This window comes from Pristiophorus japonicus, chromosome 18, assembly GCF_044704955.1.
Source record: "Pristiophorus japonicus isolate sPriJap1 chromosome 18, sPriJap1.hap1, whole genome shotgun sequence".
Classification (NCBI taxonomy): Eukaryota; Metazoa; Chordata; class Chondrichthyes; family Pristiophoridae; genus Pristiophorus; species Pristiophorus japonicus.
Window position 1 is genome coordinate 5144701 of NC_091994.1, and position 20496 is coordinate 5165196.

Consider the following 20496-nt stretch of genomic DNA (forward strand, 5'->3'; position numbering starts at 1 on the left):
CGGAGGGGCAGTACTGAGGGAGCGCCGCACTGTCGGAGGGGCAGTACTGAGGGAGTGCCGCACTGTCGGAGGGGCAGTACTGAGGGAATGTCGCACTCAGAGGTGCCGTCTTCTCTCTCAGGTGGATGTAAAAGATCGCACACTATTTCAAAGAAGAGCAGGGGAGTTCTCCCTGGTGTCAATATTTATCTTTCAAATCAACATCATAAAACAGATTATCAAAGTCTTCATCACATTGCTGTTTGTGGGAGCTTGCTGTGCGCAAATTGGCTGCAACGTTTCCCACATTACAACAGTAACTACACTTCAAAAAGTACTGCATTGAGTGGTCATAAAAGGTGCTATATAAATGCAAGTCTTCATTTTTATGGGTAAATTTATAAGTCTGAAGCGAAAAGTCAAGGTTTGCATTGAAAGATAAAAGATTCTGAAGGGGCTTGACCAGATAGTTGCTGAGAGGATGTTCCCCCTGGCTGGAGTGTCTAGGATTAGGGAGCATAATCTCAGGATAAGGGGTCGGTTCTGTAGGACTGAGATGAGGAGGAATTTCATCACGCGGAGGGTTGTGAATCTCTGGAATTCTCTGCCCCAGAGGGCTGTGGAGGCTCAGTTCATCAGTATGTTCAAGGCTGTGGGCAGAGAAGTAGAGTTGAGGCCAAGATCAGATCAGCCGTGATCTTATTGAATGGCCGACTCCTGCTCCTAATTCTTCTATCTGCTAACGAGTCAGAGGTAGGAATGGTAAGTGGATTGTACGATACAAGCTGGCTGAGGCTCAGGGCGTAACCAGGACAGACGTCATCAAGCACCCAGTGACCCTTTGAAAAGGAATGTTCCCTTTTGCCTTGGCAGCAGAGAGAGAGACAAATGACTTCGGATACAATCAGATCCTGGCTAATTCACTGAAATGTCCAGCTGGGGGAGGTTAAACAATGTTCAAACGCACCAGATTCCTGTTAATTGCCTGATGCTGGAGAAGTTGCAAAAGAACCCGAGCAGACAGGAAGAAAAACACTGAGGCTGAATTTGCGGATTCCTCCAACCAGCAAAAAAAATCTACGCCCTTCTGCCTCGGGATCCACGGAAACTCACGCTCCTGAGCCTGTGTGTGCAGGCCTGCGTAAAGGCCCATGTATCCCGGGACGCACGTGGGCCAGCCCAACCAACCAATGGGAATCCCCATTCATGCCTCTGGGGTTTCCATATGTAAGAAACTCCCATAAAGCAAGAACATAAGAAATAGGAGCCGGAGTCGGCCATTCGGCCCCTCGAGCCTGCTCCGCCATTAATAAGATCATGGCTGATCTGATCAGCTCCACTTCTCCGCCCGCTCCCCATAACCCACGACTCCCTTATAGCTCAAAAATCTGTCTATCTCTGCCTTAAATACATTCAATGACCCAGCCTCCACAGCTCTCTGGGCAGAGAATTCCACAGATTTACAACCCACAGAGAAGAAATTCCTCCTCCCCCGTTTTAAATGGGTGGCCCCTTATTCTGAAACTATGCCCCCTCGTTCTAGATTCCTTCACATCGTGCCCCCTTGGTATCTTATATGTTTCAATAAGATCACATCTCATTCTCTCCAATGAGTACAGGCTCAACCTCTTGTTAACACAGGACAACCCCTTCATCTCAGCAAATAGGGATCACACAAAAAATACATTTAGCATAAATAAATTTTAAAAACATTACATATTTAAAATATAATTGATCATTTAAAACAAAAATGTAATTTTTTGAAAAATAAATTTAAATGTTTTAAAGGGACTAAAAATAACCCCAGCTTATTGTATGTTTTAATGTTTAAATGAATGAAAAAAAAAATTTTAATGTTTCTTTAAAACTTTTATGCTGCTGGAAGCAGGCTTTTACCAGGCAGAAGAATTTCACGGGCATTTGCTGGGCAGCAGTTGGGTAAATAGCCCAACCCTCGGAGGCCCTTTTCCCGGGATGTGAAGGTTCGGTCAAGAGATTGCAAACTAATAGCAAGTTCCAGGTGTTAATTCATGTGCCTGACCAGACGCTTTGCATGCACTGACGACTGACAAACACAAACAAGGATTGCATTTATTTATATATAAAAAAATGTATTTTCACCATTTGGGAAATGGTTACAGGTGGGCAGGGGGAGGGGAGATCGACCTTCTCAACACGACCTCTCCCCCCACCCCCCCACTCTTAACTGATCCGCTGCCCCCGTGTTCAGCTGCCGGCTTTCATATAAAATAAATCTCACACACAGTACAGGGCAACGTGTTGGACAAGCTCGCTCACAGCCCCGGCAGTCACTCTCGATCCAGGTGGGCACTCACACGCCTGGTCTGGGCAGTCACTCACTCTCGGATCAGATGGTCACTCTGACTCTCACTCCGGGCAGTGAGGGGTACGACGAGAGGCAGGTGTTAAACTGGTTCCGCGAGCTGTGCATGTAAACCAGGAATGTCCAGCACCTGCTCTCGGAGTCAGCGGGAACGTTACAAGCTGGAGCCGTCAGCTCCGTGAGGAAGGTCAGACAGCGGGTCGGAAAACCTGCGCTGGACCTTGGCCGGAGTGGGTTTGGCCTCGTCGGCCTGAGCCGGCGCCTGTGGCACGGCGACCTCCAGCGTCGCGACGTACATGGAGCGGATGTTGTCGGATCGGCGCGAGGGCGTGTCACGCCGGCGCACGGTGACCCCCAGCGGGTGCTGCCCGTCTGCAGGGCGCGGGCTGGTGGGGACGGTGCCCGCCATGCTCACCAGGCCAGGAGGCAGCTTGATGTTGCGCGTGGGAAGCACGGCATTACGCCGCGGCAGCCTGATGCTCGCGAGCATGGAGAAGGCACGCCGGTGCACGCTGGGGGGGCGGGCCGGCACGGGCTCGGGGTCAGGCGGGGGGGAAACGCGCTCTCTGATGGCGGCCGGAGGCTGGAGCAGAGAAACGGACCGAGACGGAGGTCGGAGACTCCCTGTGAACTGGAACACCGCTGGACCTGGAGAGGGAGAGAGAGAAAACACTCAGTCACGCACGTCTCTCCCGGCCCATCTCCCCCGCGCTGACCCCCATCTCACCCCGCTACCCCCCCCCCCCCCCCGCGCAGACCCCCATCTCATCCCGCCGCCACCACTGACTCCATTCTCTCCCCGCAAACCCCCCTCCCCCCCCCGCCTGGCAGCCCCCTTCTCTCTCCCCCGCCCCGCCCCTGCCCCCCACAGACAGTCTCTCCCTGCTCCCCCCCACCCCCCACGTCTCTCCCCGCCCACCTCCCACAGACCCCCATCTCCCCGGCGCACTGCCCATAACAATTGCACTCGGGGAGCCTGAGCTGCCCCCACAGCCACTGCAGGTGAAGGAACCTCAGAAATAGAGAAGTACACAAGGTTGCAACCTACTTTTTACTGACCTCCGGACTCCCCGTGCCCTGGCCGATCATCGAGGAGACTCTCCATGCTGAGCGAGGCTTCCGAATCCAGGTTCTCCTCATCGGAGCCTCTCTGCTCCAACTCTGGGAGCTCGAGGGTCAGCTGATCCCTGTGGGACGGAGAGAGAGAGAGGGAGAGATTTACCTGACCACACAAACCCAGCGTCCAGCCTCGTCCCGAGTAGAGCGAGAGCTGCTCCCAGTCTCAGTACGAGGACACTGGGATTAGCCTTGGGCTAGCGAAGGAGAGTCAGTGTGTGTGGGACCCGTACCCCAGTGAGAGTCAGTGTGTGTGGGACCCGTACCCCAGTGAGAGTCTGTGTGTGGGACCCGTACCCCAGTGAGAGTCGGTGTGTGTGGGACCCGTACCCCAGTGAGAGTCAGTGTGTGTGGGACCCGTACCCCAGTGAGAGTCTGTGTGTGTGGGACCCGTACCCCAGTGAGAGTCAGTGTGTGTGGGACCCGTACCCCAGTGAGAGTCAGTGTGTGTGGGACCCGTACCCCAGTGAGAGTCTGTGTGTGTGGGACCCGTACCCCAGTGAGAGTCTGTGTGTGTGGGACGCGTACCCCAGTGAGAGTCTGTGTGTGTGGGACCCGTACCCCAGTGAGAGTCTGTGTGTGTGGGACGCGTACCCCAGTGAGAGTCAGTGTGTGTGGGACCCGTACCCCAGTGAGAGTCAATGTGTGTGGGACCCGTACCCCAGTGAGAGTCAGTGTGTGTGGGACCCGTACCCCAGTGAGAGTCTGCGTGTGTGGGACCCGTACCCCAGTGAGAGTCAGTGTGTGTGGGACCCGTACCCCAGTGAGAATCAGTGTATGTGGGACCCGTACCCCAGTGAGAGTCTGTGTGTGTGGAACCCGTACCCCAGTGAGAGTCTGTGTGTGTGGAACTGACCTCTCCTCCTTTATTGACTGGATTCGCTCAATCAAGATTTCCTCCTCGTGTTCCATGTCCGTGTCAGAAGGCTCTTCCTCATCCAGGCTGACCAAGTTTGGGGGATTCTCCTCAGGTTTCGGTGTGCGAGGTCCTTTGCTCTAGAAGGGGTGCAGGGGAAGATGGTGATTTACTGAACCTCTTGTGGTGCCCAGTTCCACCTGGGGCCTGTGCCAAGCTGCCGGACCCCGAGGGGGAGCGGCGATGGGCACCAGGGGGCCCAGTACTGTTGACGATGAGGAATAGGAATCAGGTGGGGACCTTGCTCCATACTCAGTGACCCAGGTTGGGGCGTGCTGTTACGCACCCCAGGTATAATATCCTGCTGACACTCACCCTGTGAGATCATAACTACTATCCCAGGAAGAGGATTTGGGAATGGACTGGGGAGGGATTGGCGGGGAGGGGAGAGTGTGACACCTGTATGGGGGGGGGGGTTGAATGAGGGTATGACGATGACCTGGGGGGGTGGGGGGTGGTGAGGGTGGCCGGGAATTGGGGGGGGTGGAAAAGTCGGTTGGAGGGAGAGAGTGTGACCGGGGAGGTGGGGTGTGGGTGGCTCCAGTCAGACTCTCCAGGAGCCATGCTGCTCCCTCTCGGACATTTGCCCCACACGTTTAGTGAATTCATCACTCCCCCTCAAATGTTTATGGCCGAGATCGAGGAACATTTGGAGGCAAATTATAATGAATCCTGACCCCACTCCCAAGGGGAAGAACGTTGCCTTGGCAACAGCAAGATGATGGGAACAGCAGGGGGGGCTTGGAGTGAAGAATCAAGAGGGGAGTGTACGGATCACAGTGAGAAGTGCGAGAGCCAGGTCCCAGGGGTTCAGGGGGCATGCGACACACAGAACAATACATGCGATGCAAACAGGCACCTGCTAGTGTTGGAGGTCAGTGGGGGGGGGAGGGGTTGGAGGTCAGTGGGGGGGGGGGAGGGGTTGGAGGTCAGTGGGGGGGGGAGGGGTTGGAGGTCAGTGGGGGGGGGGAGGGGTTGGAGGTCAGTGGGGGGGGGGAGGGGTTGGAGGTCAGTGGGGGGGGAGGGGTTGGAGGTCAGTGGGGGGGGAGGGGTTGGAGGTCAGTGGGGGGGGAGGGGTTGGAGGTCAGTGGGGGGGGAGGGTTGGAGGTCAGTGGGGGGGGAGGGGTTGGAGGTCAGTGGGGGGGGAGGGGTTGGAGGTCAGTGGGGGGGGAGGGGTTGGAGGTCAGTGGGGGGGAGGGGTTGGAGGTCAGTGGGGGGGTGGGGTTGGAGGTCAGTGGGGGGTGGGGTTGGAGGTCAGTGGGGGGGGTGGGGTTGGAGGTCAGTGGGGGGGGTGGGGTTGGAGGTCAGTGGGGGGGGTGGGGTTGGAGGTCAGTGGGGGGGGTGGGGTTGGAGGTCAGTGGGGGGGGTGGGGTTGGAGGTCAGTGGGGGGGGTGGGGTTGGAGGTCAGTGGGGGGGGTGGGGTTGGAGGTCAGTGGGGGGGGTGTGGGTTGGAGGTCAGTGGGGGGGGTGGGGTTGGAGGTCAGTGGGGGGGGGCAGTGGGGTTGGAGGTCAGTGGGGGGGGTGGGGTTGGAGGTCAGTGGGGGGGTGGGGTTGGAGGTCAGTGGGGGGGGTGGGGTTGGAGGTCAGTGGGGGGGTGGGGTTGGAGGTCAGTGGGGGGGGTGGGGTTGGAGGTCAGTGGGGGGTGGGGTTGGAGGTCAGTGGGGGGGGTGGGGTTGGAGGTCAGTGGGGGGGGTGGGGTTGGAGGTCAGTGGGGGGGGTGGGGTTGGAGGTCAGTGGGGGGGGTGGGGTTGGAGGTCAGTGGGGGGGGTGGGGTTGGAGGTCAGTGGGGGGGGTGGGGTTGGAGGTCAGTGGGGGGGGTGGGGTTGGAGGTCAGTGGGGGGGGTGGGGTTGGAGGTCAGTGGGGGGGGTGGGGTTGGAGGTCAGTGGGGGGGGTGGGTGGGGGGTTAACATGCGAGAACTGTGGAATGAAGGTAGAGAGACCATGCGGAGAGAGGGTGAACCGAACACCCAGTACCTACCAGCACCCCGTCACATGGAGCAGAGAACCCGACTTCAAGAGGCCAAAGCTGGAGAGCGAGAGCGAGAGGGAGAAAAGGCACCAAACTCAGTCCCAGTCAGATCACCATCACACCCAGGTTGACAATCGAGCACAAACACATCAACAGAGCAAACTCGGCAACCACTCCCACAGTCCCTCCCTCCAAGTCACTGCCAGAAAACCCCCCGCCTCCCCCCCCGGACTTCCCACCACCTCGCCCCACCCCCACCCCACCCGCCAAACCCACCCTCCACCACCCCACCCCCCACTGGATGCCCCCCCGACTCCTCTCCACCACCCCATCTCCCCCCCCCCCCCCCCTCCCTGCTCACGGTCCGGTGATCCACATGCCCCAGACCCTCCAGTCACTCTCGGCCTCCGCTCGATTGGAATTCCCTGAACCAGTCAGAGGCTGGAAACCAAATCCCGACTCATCAAACCCGAAACCAATCAAAACTGCAGCTGCGAAGAGCCAAACCTCCAGAGACACAGGTCGGGCTGAACAACAGAGTGGGATACGGGTTAGAGGGGCTGAATGGCCTCCTGTTCCTGTGTCCCGAAGCCCGGTTAGCAGGGTTTTACCGACTTACACGCAGGAGCGACAGGCGGCGCACCGCGAGCTGCTCTGCCGTCTCCAGCTGGCTGATTCCGTCCATTTTGATTTTGTATTTGCGGATCTGTTCGGTGATCAGAAGCTCCACACACCTGCCAACCAAACGCAGAGACTCCAGTCAACCAGAGCAGACCCCATGGGCACCCCCCCCGCACATCGACTCAAAGTCTCAGAGCGCGTTACACCCAATGGGGTACTTTTGGAGTGTAGTCACTGTTGTAATTTCGGAAACGCGGCAGCCAATTTGCGCACAGCAAGCTCCCACACACAGCAATGTGATAATGACCAGATAATCTGTTTTTGTTATGTTGATTGAGGGATAAATATTGGCCCCAGGACACCGGGGAGAACTCCCCTGCTCTTCTTCAAAATAGTGCCGTGGGATCTTTTACATCCACTTGAGAAATCAGACAGAGTCTATGTTTAACATCACATCCAAAAGATGGCCCCTCCGACAATGCGACACTCCCTCAGTACTGCCCCTCCGACAGTGCGGCGCTCCCTCAATACTGCCCCTCCGACAGTGCGGCACTCCCTCAGTACTGCCCCTCCGACAGTGCGGCACTCCCTCAGTACCGCCCCTCGGCAGTGTAGCACTCCCTCAGTACCGCCCCTCGGCAGTGTAGCACTCCCTCAGCACTGCACTGGAGTGGCAGCCTAGATTTTTGTGCTCAAGTCTCTGGAGTGGCACTTGAGCACACAACTTTCTGAGACAGAGTGACTACAGATTTTATCTTCATCATCATCAGATGTGCGATGCTATGCTGGGACAGGAGGGCCCGAGGGTTGAGTGGATGGACATTCGGTGTGGAGCTGAGCCAGACACAGGGTTCCATCGAATCTCTCAGCACAGGTGGTGGCCATTCGGCCCATCGTGCCGGCTCTTTGAAAGAACAATCCAATTAGACCCATTCCCTGCTGGCACCGTCTCTGCAGCGAGTGGCCTGTGTGTGTGCTGTAAACCTCGGCATGGATTAAAGGCAACTCTCCACAGGATGGCGCCAAATAATAAACAGCTTCACACAGTCAGTGCTGGGACACTCAGTCCTGTTATACACACAGTGCTGGGACACTCAGTCCTGTTATACACACAGTCAGTGCTGGGACACTCAGTCCTGTTACACACACAGTGCTGGGACACTCAGTCCTGTTATACACACAGTCAGTGCTGGGACACTCAGTCCTGTTATACACACAGTGCTGGGACACTCAGTCCTGTTATACACACAGTCAGTGCTGGGACACTCAGTCCTGTTATACACACAGTCATTGCTGGGACACTCAGTCCTGTTATACACACAGTGCTGGGACACTCAGTCCTGTTATACACACAGTGCTGGGACACTCAGTCCTGTTATACACACAGTCAGTGCTGGGACACTCAGTCCTGTTATACACACAGTCAGTGCTGGGACACTCAGTCCTGTTATACACACAGTCAGTGCTGGGACACTCAGTCCTGTTATACACACAGTCAGTGCTGGGACACTCAGTCCTGTTATACACACAGTGCTGGGACACTCAGTCCTGTTATACACACAGTCAGTGCTGGGGACACTCAGTCCTGTTATACACACAGTCATTGCTGGGACACTCAGTCCTGTTATACACACAGTGCTGGGACACTCAGTCCTGTTATACACACAGTGCTGGGACACTCAGTCCTGTTATACACACAGTCAGTGCTGGGACACTCAGTCCTGTTATACACACAGTCAGTGAAGACTCACATGGTTGTCTTGGAGACATCCCTCATGCTGGTCAGCGGGTCGGAGCTGTCTGGTGAACGGAGAACACACGGAGCGAAGACGATGGCCAGTGCGTTCGGGGACATGCGATTCATCTCTTCTAACACAGCCACCCTAGAACCAAGATCACCATCGTCACAAGGGAACTCAGTGCAACTTCACAACTTCCGGCACAGAGAGCGTGCAGAAATCAAGCGCAGGCAGCGGAAGGAGCGTGCGGCAAACCAGACTCCCCACCCACCCTTTCCTTCATGCCTGTGACAGGGACTGTGGTTCTCGTATTGGACTGTTCAGCCACCCAAGAAGTGATGTTAAGAGTAGAAGCAAGTCTTCCTGGATTCCGAGGGACTACCTATGATGATGACCACCCGAGACTGTGGCCAGGGAGGAAGATGGAATCAACGTCAAGGGCCAAAGGCATACGGTTTCAGTCTTACCAATGTTTAACTTGTAGAATTTACAGCTCAGCCAAGGTGGATATCGGACAACACAGAGGGATGAGAGGGGCTGAGTGAGGTGGTGGAGAGGCAGACCCAGGTATTGTGGGCGTACTTGTGGAACCCGACCCCATGGCTGTGAATGATGATGCTGAGGGCCAGCCCGTAGATGATGCACACCAGAGGGAACGGTGGCAGGGCGGAGAAGAGAAGCCATTGCTGGAGAACGTGTGGCTACGATTGAATTAAGCTTAAGAGTGGAACCAAGTGAGAACAGTTGTACTGTACAATGCGAGTGATGTGGAAGGAGTTTGGGCCTTTGGGATTCTGTACAATGGGAGTGAATGAATGGCGAGGGTTTGGGTTTGATTGGGACTGGGAACACTGGCCTTTCACAGGCCCAACGTTCCAAAGTGACTCGGATCCAGTGACGCAGGTTGGAAGTGTGATCGCCGGTGTAATGCCAGGGAACTGGTCATTGTTTGAGTGTTGTCAGACGAGCCGATTATTTAAAGCTGCGGAATTAAAATACATTGCCGTTTATATGAAACAATCAATAGTTTATGCAGCGTTCAGAACAAATTAACTCCCTGCCAAACTCACAGGTCCCAGAACTGACCAATCAACCTGACCTGGCCAGTCCCACTGCTTGGGGGGGGGGGGGGGGGGGGGGGAGTGGGCAGTCATATACCACTGTGGGGGGGCAGCCAACGGTCCCCGTCCCTCTCTGGGGGGGGGGGCTCCAAATTGTCCGTCACTTGATGGTTTGGAGGACATGGGATTGATTATATTGAAAATCATGGGTATACTCCCCGCCTCTCCCTCCCCTTGACCGAGAGAGTGACCCCGCCCCTCCCCCACCGAGAGCATAGCCCCGCCCCCGATTGCGTGACCCCGCCCCCCACCGAGAGTGTAGCCCCGCCCCCGAGCATTTGACCCCGCCCCCCACCGAGAGTGTGACCCCGCCCCCGAGAACGTAACCCCGCCCCCCACCGTGTGTGTAGCCACGCCCCTGAGCGTGTGACCCCCCCCCCACCGAGAGTGTGACCCCGCCCCCTCCGCCCACCGAGAGTGAGACCCCGCCCCTTCCCCCACTCCCACCACCCTCTGAATTCTACGAAACCCGATTAAATCTTCCTCCACCTCCGGCACCTTCAGTTTCTCTCCGCTCTTCTGCTCCCCCTCCCTCCCTCCCACTCTCCCCCTCTCTCCCCCCACCACCTCCTGCTAGGTTCCATTCTCCATCTCTTTCCCAGCACCGCCCCATTCTAAACAGCCCGTCGCTACGGTTACCCCCTGCCCAGCGCCCCACTTACTTGACCAGATGGAAGATGAGGCGTTCGAGTGTACAGTAGATGTGTCCGGGCAGCTGGTCCAGAACATTGTAAACCGCCTGTAACTGCTCCTGTCTCCCTGGGTGCTCTGGGGGGGCAGAGGGACAGAGAATCAAACACCACGGCACAGTGAAGGGATGCATTTTGGTCGGAAGAATGAGGAGGGGCAAAATAAACTAAAGGGGGTGCAGGAACAGCGAAAAAGAAAGACTTGCATTTCTATAGCGTCTTTCACCACCACCGGACATCTCAAAGCACTTTACAGCCAATGAACTACTTTTGGAGTGTGGTCACTGTTGTAATGTGGGAAACGCTGTTGTGCATCTGTAAAGCATGCACTCCCATGTTCCGCCACCAGGGAACTCATCCCCTGAAGTCCCAAAGGATCCCAGCATCTCTTGGGAGCACTGTATATAAGCCGGCACCGCAGGCCTGTTCCTCACTCTGGAGTGTCTCAATCAAGACTGAGGTCACTGTTACTTTAACCTCCCTGTGTTCGGAACACAATAATTGGCGACGAGTATACGAATCCAATGCAAAGATGCAGCAAACTGTGGGCATCCTGGAGAAGTTCTCGGAGGGTGAGGACTGGGAAGCCTATGTAGAAGGGCTAGACCAGTACCTTGTAGCCAACGAGCTGGACGGAGAAGGAAGCGCTCCTCCTCACGGTCTGCGGGGCACTGACCTACAGCCTCATGAAGAATCTTCTGGCTCCGGTGAAACCCACAGTTAAGTCGTAGAGGAGCTGTATACACTGGCTCGGGAGCAGCTTAACCCGAGGGAAAGCGTGCTGATGGCGAGGTATCGGTTCTACACGTGCCAGCGATCTGAAGGTCAGTAAGTGGCGAGCTACGTCGCCGAGCTAAGGCGACTTGCAGGACAATGTGAGTTTGATGGCTACCTGGAGCAAATGCTGGGCATTGGCCACGAGACCGTCCTACAAAACTTTTGACTGTAGAGATACTGACCCTCAGTAAGGCCATTGCGATAGCACAGGCGCTTATGTCCACCAGTGATAACACCAAACAAGTCTCTCAGCACACACAGAATGGCAGGCAGTGACTAGTGGGGTGCCGCAAGGTTCTGTGCTGGGGCCCCAGCTGTTTACATTGTACATTCATGATTTAGACGAGGGAATTAAATGTAGTATCTCCAAATTTGCGGATGACACTAAGTTGGGTGGCAGTGTGAGCTGCGAGGCGGATGCTATGAGGTTGCAGAGTGACTTGGATAGGTTAGGTGAGTGGGCAAATGCATGGCAGATGAAGTATAATGTGGATAAATGTGAGATTATCCACTTTGGTGGTAAAAACACAGAGAGACAGACTATTATCTGAATGGAGACAGATTAGGAAAAGGGGAGGTGCAACGAGACCTGGGTGTCATGATACATCAGTCATTGAAGGTTGGCATGCAGATACAGCAGGCGGTTAAGAAAGCAAATGGCATGTTGGCCTTCATAGCGAGGGGATTTGAATACAGGGGCAGGGAGATGTTACTACAGTTGTACAGGGCCTTGGTGAGGCCACACCTGGAGTATTGTGTACAGTTTTGGTCTCCTAACTTGAGGAAGGACATTCTTGCTATTGAGAGAGTGCAGCGAAGGTTCACCAGACTGATTCCCGGGATGGCGGGACTGACATCAAGAAAGACTGGATCAACTGGGCTTGTATTCACTGGAGTTCAGAAGAATGAGAGGGGATCTCATAGAAACGTTTAAAATTCTGACGGGTTTAGACAGGTTAGATGCAGGAAGAATGTTCCCAATGTTGGGGAAGTCCAGAACCAGAGGTCACAGTCTAAGGATAAGGGGTAAGCCATTTAGGACCGAGATGAGGAGAAACTTCTTCACCCAGAGAGTGGTGAACCGGTGGAATTCTCTACCACAGAAAGTTGTTGAGGCCAATTCACTAAATATATTCAAAAAGGAGTTAGATGTAGTCCTTACTACTAAGGGGATCAAGGGGTATGGCGAGAAAGCAGGAATGGGATACTGAAGTTGCATGTTCAGCCACGAACTCATTGAATGGCGGTGCAGGCTAGAAGGGCCGAATGGCCTACTCCTGCACCTATTTTCTACGTTTCTAAGTGCTAGCAATGTTCATAAATGAACTGTAACTGTGTTTGCAAGCAGAAATGTACAGGGCAGAAACCACGAGTCTGCAACTGCCAGCGGGCCTCAGGTGACCCTGATGACTCAGAGTCCCCAACAAAGGATGAATGCAAGGCAATTCACACCTTGTTGGCGTTGTGCAGGCTTCCATTCAGCCTATTCATGCCGCTTCAAAGGGTATGTTTGCAAGAGCTGTGGAACAATGGGGCACCTCCAACGAGCTTGCAAACGAGCTGCAAGCTCTGCAAAACCTGTTAACCACCACGTGGCAGAGGAAGATCGGTCCATGGTGGATCAAAGAAATTTTGAGCCTCAGAGAGAGGAGGCAGATGCTGAAGTACACGGGGTGCACACATTTGAGACGAAATGTCCACCTATAATGCTAAACTTAAAATTGAATGGCTTACCCGTAGCCATGGAACTGGACACTGGCGCTAGCCAATCCATCATGATTAAAAAGATGTTTGAGAGACTGTGGTGCAACAAGGCACTCTGACCAGCCCTGAGCCCCATCCACACGAAACTGAGAATGTACACCAAAGAGCTCATCACTGTCCTGGGCAGCGCCATGGTCAAGGTCACCAACGAGGGCACGGTGCATGAACTGCCACTCTGGATTGTTCCGGGCGATGGCCCCACACTGCTTGGAAGGAGCTGGCTGGGCAAAATCAGCTGGAACTGGGATGACATCCAAGTGCTGTCACATGTCGATGAGGCCTCACGTACCCAGGTTCTTAACAAATTTCCTTCCCTTTTTGAGCCAAGCATTGGAAACTTTTCCAGGGCGAAGGTGCGGATCCACTTGGTCCCAGAGGCATGACCCATTCATCACAAGGCGCGAGCGGTACCTCACATGATGAGGGAGAGAGTGGAAATCGAGCTGGACAGGCTGCAACGCGAGGGCATCATCTCCCCAGTGGAATTCAGCGAGTGGGCCAGCCCGATTGTTCCAGTACTCAAAAGTGATGACACGGTCAGGATTGTGGCGATTATAAAGTAACTATTAATCGTTTCTCGCTACAGGACCAATACCCGCTACCCAAGGCAGACGACCTATTTGCGACGCTGGCAGGAGGCAAGACGTTCACCAAGCTCGACCTGACTTCGGCCTACATGACGCAGGAGCTGGAGGAGTCTTCGAAGGGCCTCACATGCATCAACACGCACAAGGGACTGTTCATCTACAACAGATGCCCGTTTGGAATTCGGTCGGCTGCAGCGATTTTCCAGAGAAACATGGAGAGCCTACTCAAGTCGGTACCACTCACGGTGGTCTTTCAGGACAACATATTGGTCACGGGTCGGGACACCGTCGAGCACCTACAAAACCTGGAGGAGGTCCTCCAGCGACTGGATCGTGTAGGGCTGCAGCTGAAGACGTCGCAATGCGTCTTCATAGCAACAGAAGTGGAGTTTTTGGGGAGAAAGATTGCGGCGGACGGCATTCGGCCCACAGACGCCAAGACAGAGGCTATCAGGAACGCACCCAGGCCACAGAACGTCACAGAGCTGCGGTCGTTCCTGGGACTCCTCAACTATTTTGGTAACTTCTACCGGGGTTATGCACCCTCTTAGAGCCCCTACATGTGTTATTGCACAAAGGTGAGAACTGGGTATGGGGAATAAACCAAGTAATTGCTTTTGAGAAAGCCAGAAACATTTTATGCCCCAACAAGCTGCTTGTATTGTATGACCCATGTAAAAAACTTGTGCTAGCATGTGATGTGTCGTCGTACAGAGTCGGGTGTGTATTACAACAAGCTAACGTTGCGGGGAAGTTGCAACCTGTCGCCTATGCTTCCAGGAGCTTGTCTAAGGCCGAGAGGGCCTGCAGCATGATTGAGAAAGAGGTATTAGCGTGTGTGTTCGGGGTAAAGATAATGCATCAGTACCTGTTTGGCCTCAAATTTGAGCTGGAAACCGATCACAAGCCCCTCACATCCCTGTTCGCTGAAAACAAGGGGATAAATACCAATGTCTCAGCCTGCATACAAAGGTGGGCACTCATGCTATCAACATATAGCTATACCATCCGCCACAGGCCAGGCACCGAGAACTGTGCGGATGCTCTCAGTCGACTACCATTGCCCACCACGGGGGTGGAAATGGCGCAGCCTGCAAACTTGTTGATGGTGGTACAGCCCGCAGACTTGTTGATGGTCATGGAAGCGTTTGAAAATGATAAATCACCTGTCACAGCCCGCCAGATTAGGACTTGGGCCAGCCAAGATCCTCTGCTGTCCCTAGTAAAAAACTATGTACTGCATGGGAGCTGGGCCAGCATCCCCGTTAAAATGCAAGAGCTAATCAAGCCATTCCAGCGGCGAAAGGACGAGCTGTCCATTCAGGCAGACTGCCTGTTGTGGGTTAAGTGTGTAGTGCTACCCAAAAAGGGCAGTGAGACGTTCATCTCTGATCTCCACAGCACACACCCGGGTATAATAATGATGAAAGCGATAACCAGATCCCACGTGTGGTGGCCCGGTATCGACTCTGACTTAGAGTCCTGTGTACGGCAATGCAGTGTGTGTGCTCAGTTGAGCAACGTGCCCAGAGAGGCACCACTAAGTTTGTGGTCCTGGCCCTCCAGACCATGGTCGAGGATCCATGTCGACTATGTGGGCCCGTTTCTCGGTAAAATGCTCCTGGTGGTGGTGGATGCTTTTTCAAAATGGATTGAATGTGAAATAATGTCGGGAAACACCGCCACCGCCACCATTGAAAGCCTGAGGGCCATGTTTGCCACCCACGGCCTGCCTGACATACTGGTCAGTGACAACGGGCCATGTTTCACCAGTGCCGAATTTGAAGAATTCATGACCCGCAATGGAATCAAACATGTCACCTTGGTGCCCGTTCAAACCAGCCTCCAATAGGCAAGCAGAGCGGGCAGTACAAACCATCAAACAGAGCCTTAAATGAGTCACAGAAGGCTCACTCCAAACCCGCCTGTCCCGAGTACTGCTCAGCTACCGCATGAGACCCCACTCGCTCACAGGGGTGCCCCCAGCTGAGCTACTCATGAAAAGGAGACTTAAAACCAGACTCTCGCTGGTTCACCCCAACCTGCATGATCAGGTAGAGAGCAGGCGGCAGCAACAAAATGTAAACGATGGTCGCACCACTGTGTCACGGGAAATTGATCTGAATGACCCTGTGTATGTGCTAAACTATGGACATGGTCCCAAGTGGATCACAGGCACAGTGATAGCTAAAGAAGGGAGTAGGGTGTTTGTAGTCAAACTAGACAATGGACAAATTTACAGAAAGCACCTGGACCAAACGAGGCTGCGGTTCACAGACTGCCCTGAACAACCCACAGCAGACACAACCTTTTTCGAGCCCATAACACACACCCAAAGGATCAACGACACCACCCCGGACCAGGAAATCGAACCCATCACGCCCAACAGCCCAGCAAGGCCAGGCTCACCCAGCAGCCCTGCAGGGCCAACAACACGCCAGCCCAGCGAGGGCACAGCCAACACACCAGAACAGACATTTGTACCGAGGCGGTCCACCAGGGAAAGAAAGGCTCCCGACCGCCTCACCTTGTAAATAGTTTTCACTTTGACTTTGTGGGGGGAGTGATGTTGTGTATCTATAAAGCATGCACTCCCATGTTCCGCCACCAGGGAGTGCATCCCCTGAAGTCCCAAGGGATCCCAGCATCCCTTGGGAGCACTGTATATAAGCTGGCCCCTAAGGCCTGTTCCTCACTCTGGAGTGTCTTAATAAAGACTGAGGTCACTGTTACTTTAACCTCCCTGTGTGCAGTCTCATCTGTGTTCGGAACACAATAAACGTGGTAGCTAATTTGCGCACAGCAAGCTCCCACAAACAGCAATTTGATAATGACCAGATAATCTGTTTTTTTGGTTATGTTGATTGAGGGATAAATATTGGTCAGGACACTGGGGAGAACTCCTCTGCTCTTCTTCGAAATAGGGGTAATGGGATCTTTTACATCCACGAGAGGACAGACAGGGCCTCGGTTTACCGTCTCATCCGAAAGACGGCACCCTCCGACAGTGCGGCGCTCCCTCAGTACTGCCCCTCCGACAGTGCGGCGCTCCCTCAGTACTGCCCCTCCGACAGTGCGGCGCTCCCTCAGTACTGCCCCTCCGACAGTGCGGCGCTCCCTCAGCACTGCACTAGAGTATCATCCAAGATTTTTGTGCTCAAGTCCTTGGAGTGCGACTTGAATCCACAACCTGCTGACCCAGAGGCGAGAGAGAGTGCTGCCCACTGAGCCACAGCTGACACTGGGGCTGTGTGTACACAAATCTTTGCAGTTGGCACGACCAGTTGAGAAGGCTGTTAAAAAGGGATCCTTTGCTTTATAAGTAGCGAGTACAAAAGCAAGGAAGTTATGCTAAACATTTACAAATGGTTCGGCCCCAGCTGGAGTATTGTGTTTAATTCTGGGCCCCTCTCTTTAGAAGGATGTTAATGCATTGGAGAGGATACAGAAAGGGAATAATTTTCAGGGCTGTGGGGAAGGGGCAGGGTGAGTGGGATTGATTGGATCGCTCTGTCACAGAGCCGGTACAGGCTCGATGGGCCGAATGGCCTCCTGTGCTGTGAGATTCCAGGAATCTTAGCTCAAAATTGCAAAATACCCAACGCAAAAACAATGCACTGTGACTCACCAATCGCACGCAGGAAGTCGTTGTACAAGGCAAAGGTCATCAGCGGGATCGGAAGTTCACGGAGCCACTGTTTAAGCACCCCCGTGATGGCGTGAATGTGGTACGTCTCCAAGCCCACTGCCATCGGGTCTGAAGCACAGAGCAACACATACATTTCCATCAAACACATTACTGTAGTCTGCACGGGTTAGATACAGAGTAAAGCACCCCCTACACTGTCCCATCAAACACTCCCAGGGCAGGAACAGCACGGGTTAGATACAGAGTAAAGCACCCCCTACACTGTCCCATCAAACACTCCCAGGGCAGGTACAGGGGGTTAGATACAGAGTAAAGCTCCCCCTACACTGTCCCATCAAACACTCCCAGGGCAGGTACAGGGGGTTAGATACCGAGTAAAGCTCCCCCTACACTGTCCCATCAAACACTCCCAGGGCAGGTACAGGGGGTTAGATACAGAGTAAAGCTCCCTCTACACTGTCCCATCAAACACTCCCAGGGCAGGTACAGGGGGTTAGATACAGAGTAAAGCTCCCTCTACACTGTCCCATCAAACACTCCCAGGGCAGGTACAGGGGGTTAGATACAGAGTAAAGCTCCCTCTACACTGTCCCATCAAACACTCCCAGGGCAGGTACAGCACGGGTTAGATACAGAGTAAAGCTCCCCCTACACTGTCCCATCAAACACTCCCAGGGCAGGTACAGGGGGTTAGATACAGAGTAAAGCTCCCCCTACACTGTCCCATCAAACACTCCCAGGGCAGGTATAGCACGGGTTAGATACAGAGTAAAGCTCCCCCTACACTGTCCCATCAAACACTCCCAGGGCAGGTACAGGGGGTTAGATACAGAGTAAAGCTCCCCCTACACTGTCCCATCAAACACTCCCAGGGCAGGTATAGCACGGATTAGATACAGAGTAAAGCTCCCCCTACACTGTCCCATCAAACACTCCCAGGGCAGCTACAGGGGGTTAGATACAGAGTAAAGCTCCCCCTACACTGACCCTCAGGGTAACTGTGATGTGACGCAGTGCGAGCGACCCACCCTCTTCCAGCCGTTGCCGAAGTTCCTTCATCTTGTTTGCGGCACCGGACTTGCGGTAAATGCCCTCGGTGTAGAGTCCGTGCATTTCCACATATTCCAGCAGCATCTCCAGCACCACAGGCACCGTCTGGTTCTCGTCCGTCAGCGTGCACACCTCCACCCCGAAGTGGCGGCACACCACGTCAAGGTCGCTCTGACAACAGGGAAGGAGACAGTGAGTTAGACCGGCACCGGTGCAGCTCACCGTGCGCTGCCGACATGCTGACGGTGCTACGTGGGTCCTGGCGTGGTGCTTGAGCCGGTCGGCAGTGCCACGGGTGAGGGGGGGCAGTGGGGACCAGGGGGGGGGGGGGGGGGGCGTTGGCAGTGGGGACCGGAGGGGGGGGCAGTGGGGACCGGAGGGGGGGGCAGTGGGGACCGGAGGGGGGGGCAGTGGGGACCGGAGGGGGGGGCAGTGGGGACCGGAGGGGGGGGCAGTGGGGACCGGAGGGGGGGGCAGTGGGGACCGGAGGGGGGGGCAGTGGGGACCGGAGGGGGGGGCAGTGGGGACCGGAGGGGGGGGCAGTGGGGACCGGAGGGGGGGGCAGTGGGGACCGGAGGGGGGGGCAGTGGGGACCGGAGGGGGGGGCAGTGGGGACCGGAGGGGGGGGCAGTGGGGACCGGAGGGGGGGGCAGTGGGGACCGGAGGGGGGGGCAGTGGGGACCGGAGGGGGGGCAGTGGGGACCGGAGGGGGGGGCAGTGGGGACCGGGGGCAGTGGGGACCGGGGGCAGTGGGGACCAGGCAGGGGAGGTCACTACCGGTGCGGTACCAGCCTACACAACGAAGCAGCCTGCGGACGGACTGAGTGTGGAGCGGCTCGGGACCTGTCCCGGTCGGTCCGTCGGTCCGTCGGTCCGTTGGTCCGTTGGTCCGTTGGTCCGTTGGTCCGTTGGGCCCCGGGTAAAATCCTTACCTTTTTGCCACAGCTCGACTGGCAGGTGTTCTGGATCTTCAGCAAACACTTCTTGTGACAGGTCATTTTGCAGGCTGGGAATGCAAGGGAAACAGAGGGTTTAGCAGGTTACAGCCCGGCGACTGACCATCACGTTCTCAGAAGTTATTCCTGAGCAACACGACATCAGTCGGGACTGACAAAAATTCCTTCCAACGGAAACACTATTGGAAGTGAATCACAGAGAGTCGATGGTTTTACGCGACTCAAACCCGAGCAAGCGGACTTTCCAAACTCAAGACTGAAACCGCAGCAACAGCTCCCGATAATAGCGGGGAAATTTCCCCACAATGCTGGGCATAAATCACCCCCCGGTCACTCACCACAGTGCAGGCACCGGGAATAGTGGGCTCGCTGTACACAGCCAATACTGTGTTCACACCTGGTGCAGACTCACCCGTGTTATGGGTAATAAATGCCCCCCCTCTCTCTCCCCCTTCCCCACCTCCCTCTCCTCCTACCCCCCCCGGTCTCTTTCCCCCCCCTACACCTCTGCCTCCCCCTTCCCAAACTCAGCATTGCCTGAGCCGGAGGCTGACCCCCAGGGGGCGATGTTGACCCCGGGGTTGACCCCCGGGCCGATGTCCGGATTCCCGTGGTACTTACTGCAGCAGAGCAGGACTTTCTCCATGGGCCAGATGTAGGAGGAGCATTGCTCGCACGACTGCCGGATGTTCACCTGGTAACTGCGGAACATGTGCCCGAAATGTTCCTCCTTCTGAAAAATTCAAATTCAATCATAAACCATCGCCCAGGAAACAGCAGACATTAAACAAAAGAGACACCTTGGGTCGGGCGGGGTAACCTGGGGGGAGGACCCCAGGAGGGGGCAGGGTCCCTGGGAGGGGATGGGGCGGGGTCCCCGGGAGCGGGGGGTGGGCAGGGCGGAGTCCCCGGGAGGGGGTGGGGTCTCCAGGCAGGGGCCCCGGGAGCGGCGGGCGCCCCGGGAGCAGGGGGGGGGGGGCCCCGGGAGGGGGCGGGGTGGTCCCCGGGAGCGGGGGGGGGTCGGGGTCTCCGGGAGCGGGGTCGGCGGGGGCCCCGGGAGGGACCAGTCGAAGGAGTGTTCAGTACAAGTCCGTACAGACAGACCCAATCACACCCCTAAATCAGATTAGCATCACATTGCTGTTGTTGGGACGTTGCTGTGAGCACATCGGGTGCTGGGATTAATGTGGAGCTTTGCTGAGCTTCCTCTGGGTCATG

At 55.5% G+C, this 20496-nt stretch overlaps 1 protein-coding gene across 1 annotated transcript in view; it reads right to left on the minus strand.

Annotated features, from left to right (window-relative positions):
- Nucleotides 1-2056: 2056 nt before the first annotated feature.
- LOC139229375 (unconventional myosin-IXb-like) overlaps nt 2057-20496 on the minus strand; it is a 91089-nt gene continuing 72649 nt past the window's right edge. The window contains exons 22-32 of the mRNA XM_070861073.1: nt 19900-20011; nt 19255-19328; nt 18301-18493; nt 17252-17380; nt 10469-10574; nt 8698-8829; nt 6945-7059; nt 6335-6382; nt 4296-4435; nt 3383-3510; nt 2057-2971 (exon numbers count right to left, since the gene is read on the minus strand). Coding sequence (XP_070717174.1) covers nt 2478-2971; nt 3383-3510; nt 4296-4435; nt 6335-6382; nt 6945-7059; nt 8698-8829; nt 10469-10574; nt 17252-17380; nt 18301-18493; nt 19255-19328; nt 19900-20011 — 1671 coding nt within the window. The 3' untranslated portion in view covers nt 2057-2477. The remainder of the gene's footprint in view (nt 2972-3382; nt 3511-4295; nt 4436-6334; nt 6383-6944; nt 7060-8697; nt 8830-10468; nt 10575-17251; nt 17381-18300; nt 18494-19254; nt 19329-19899; nt 20012-20496) is intronic.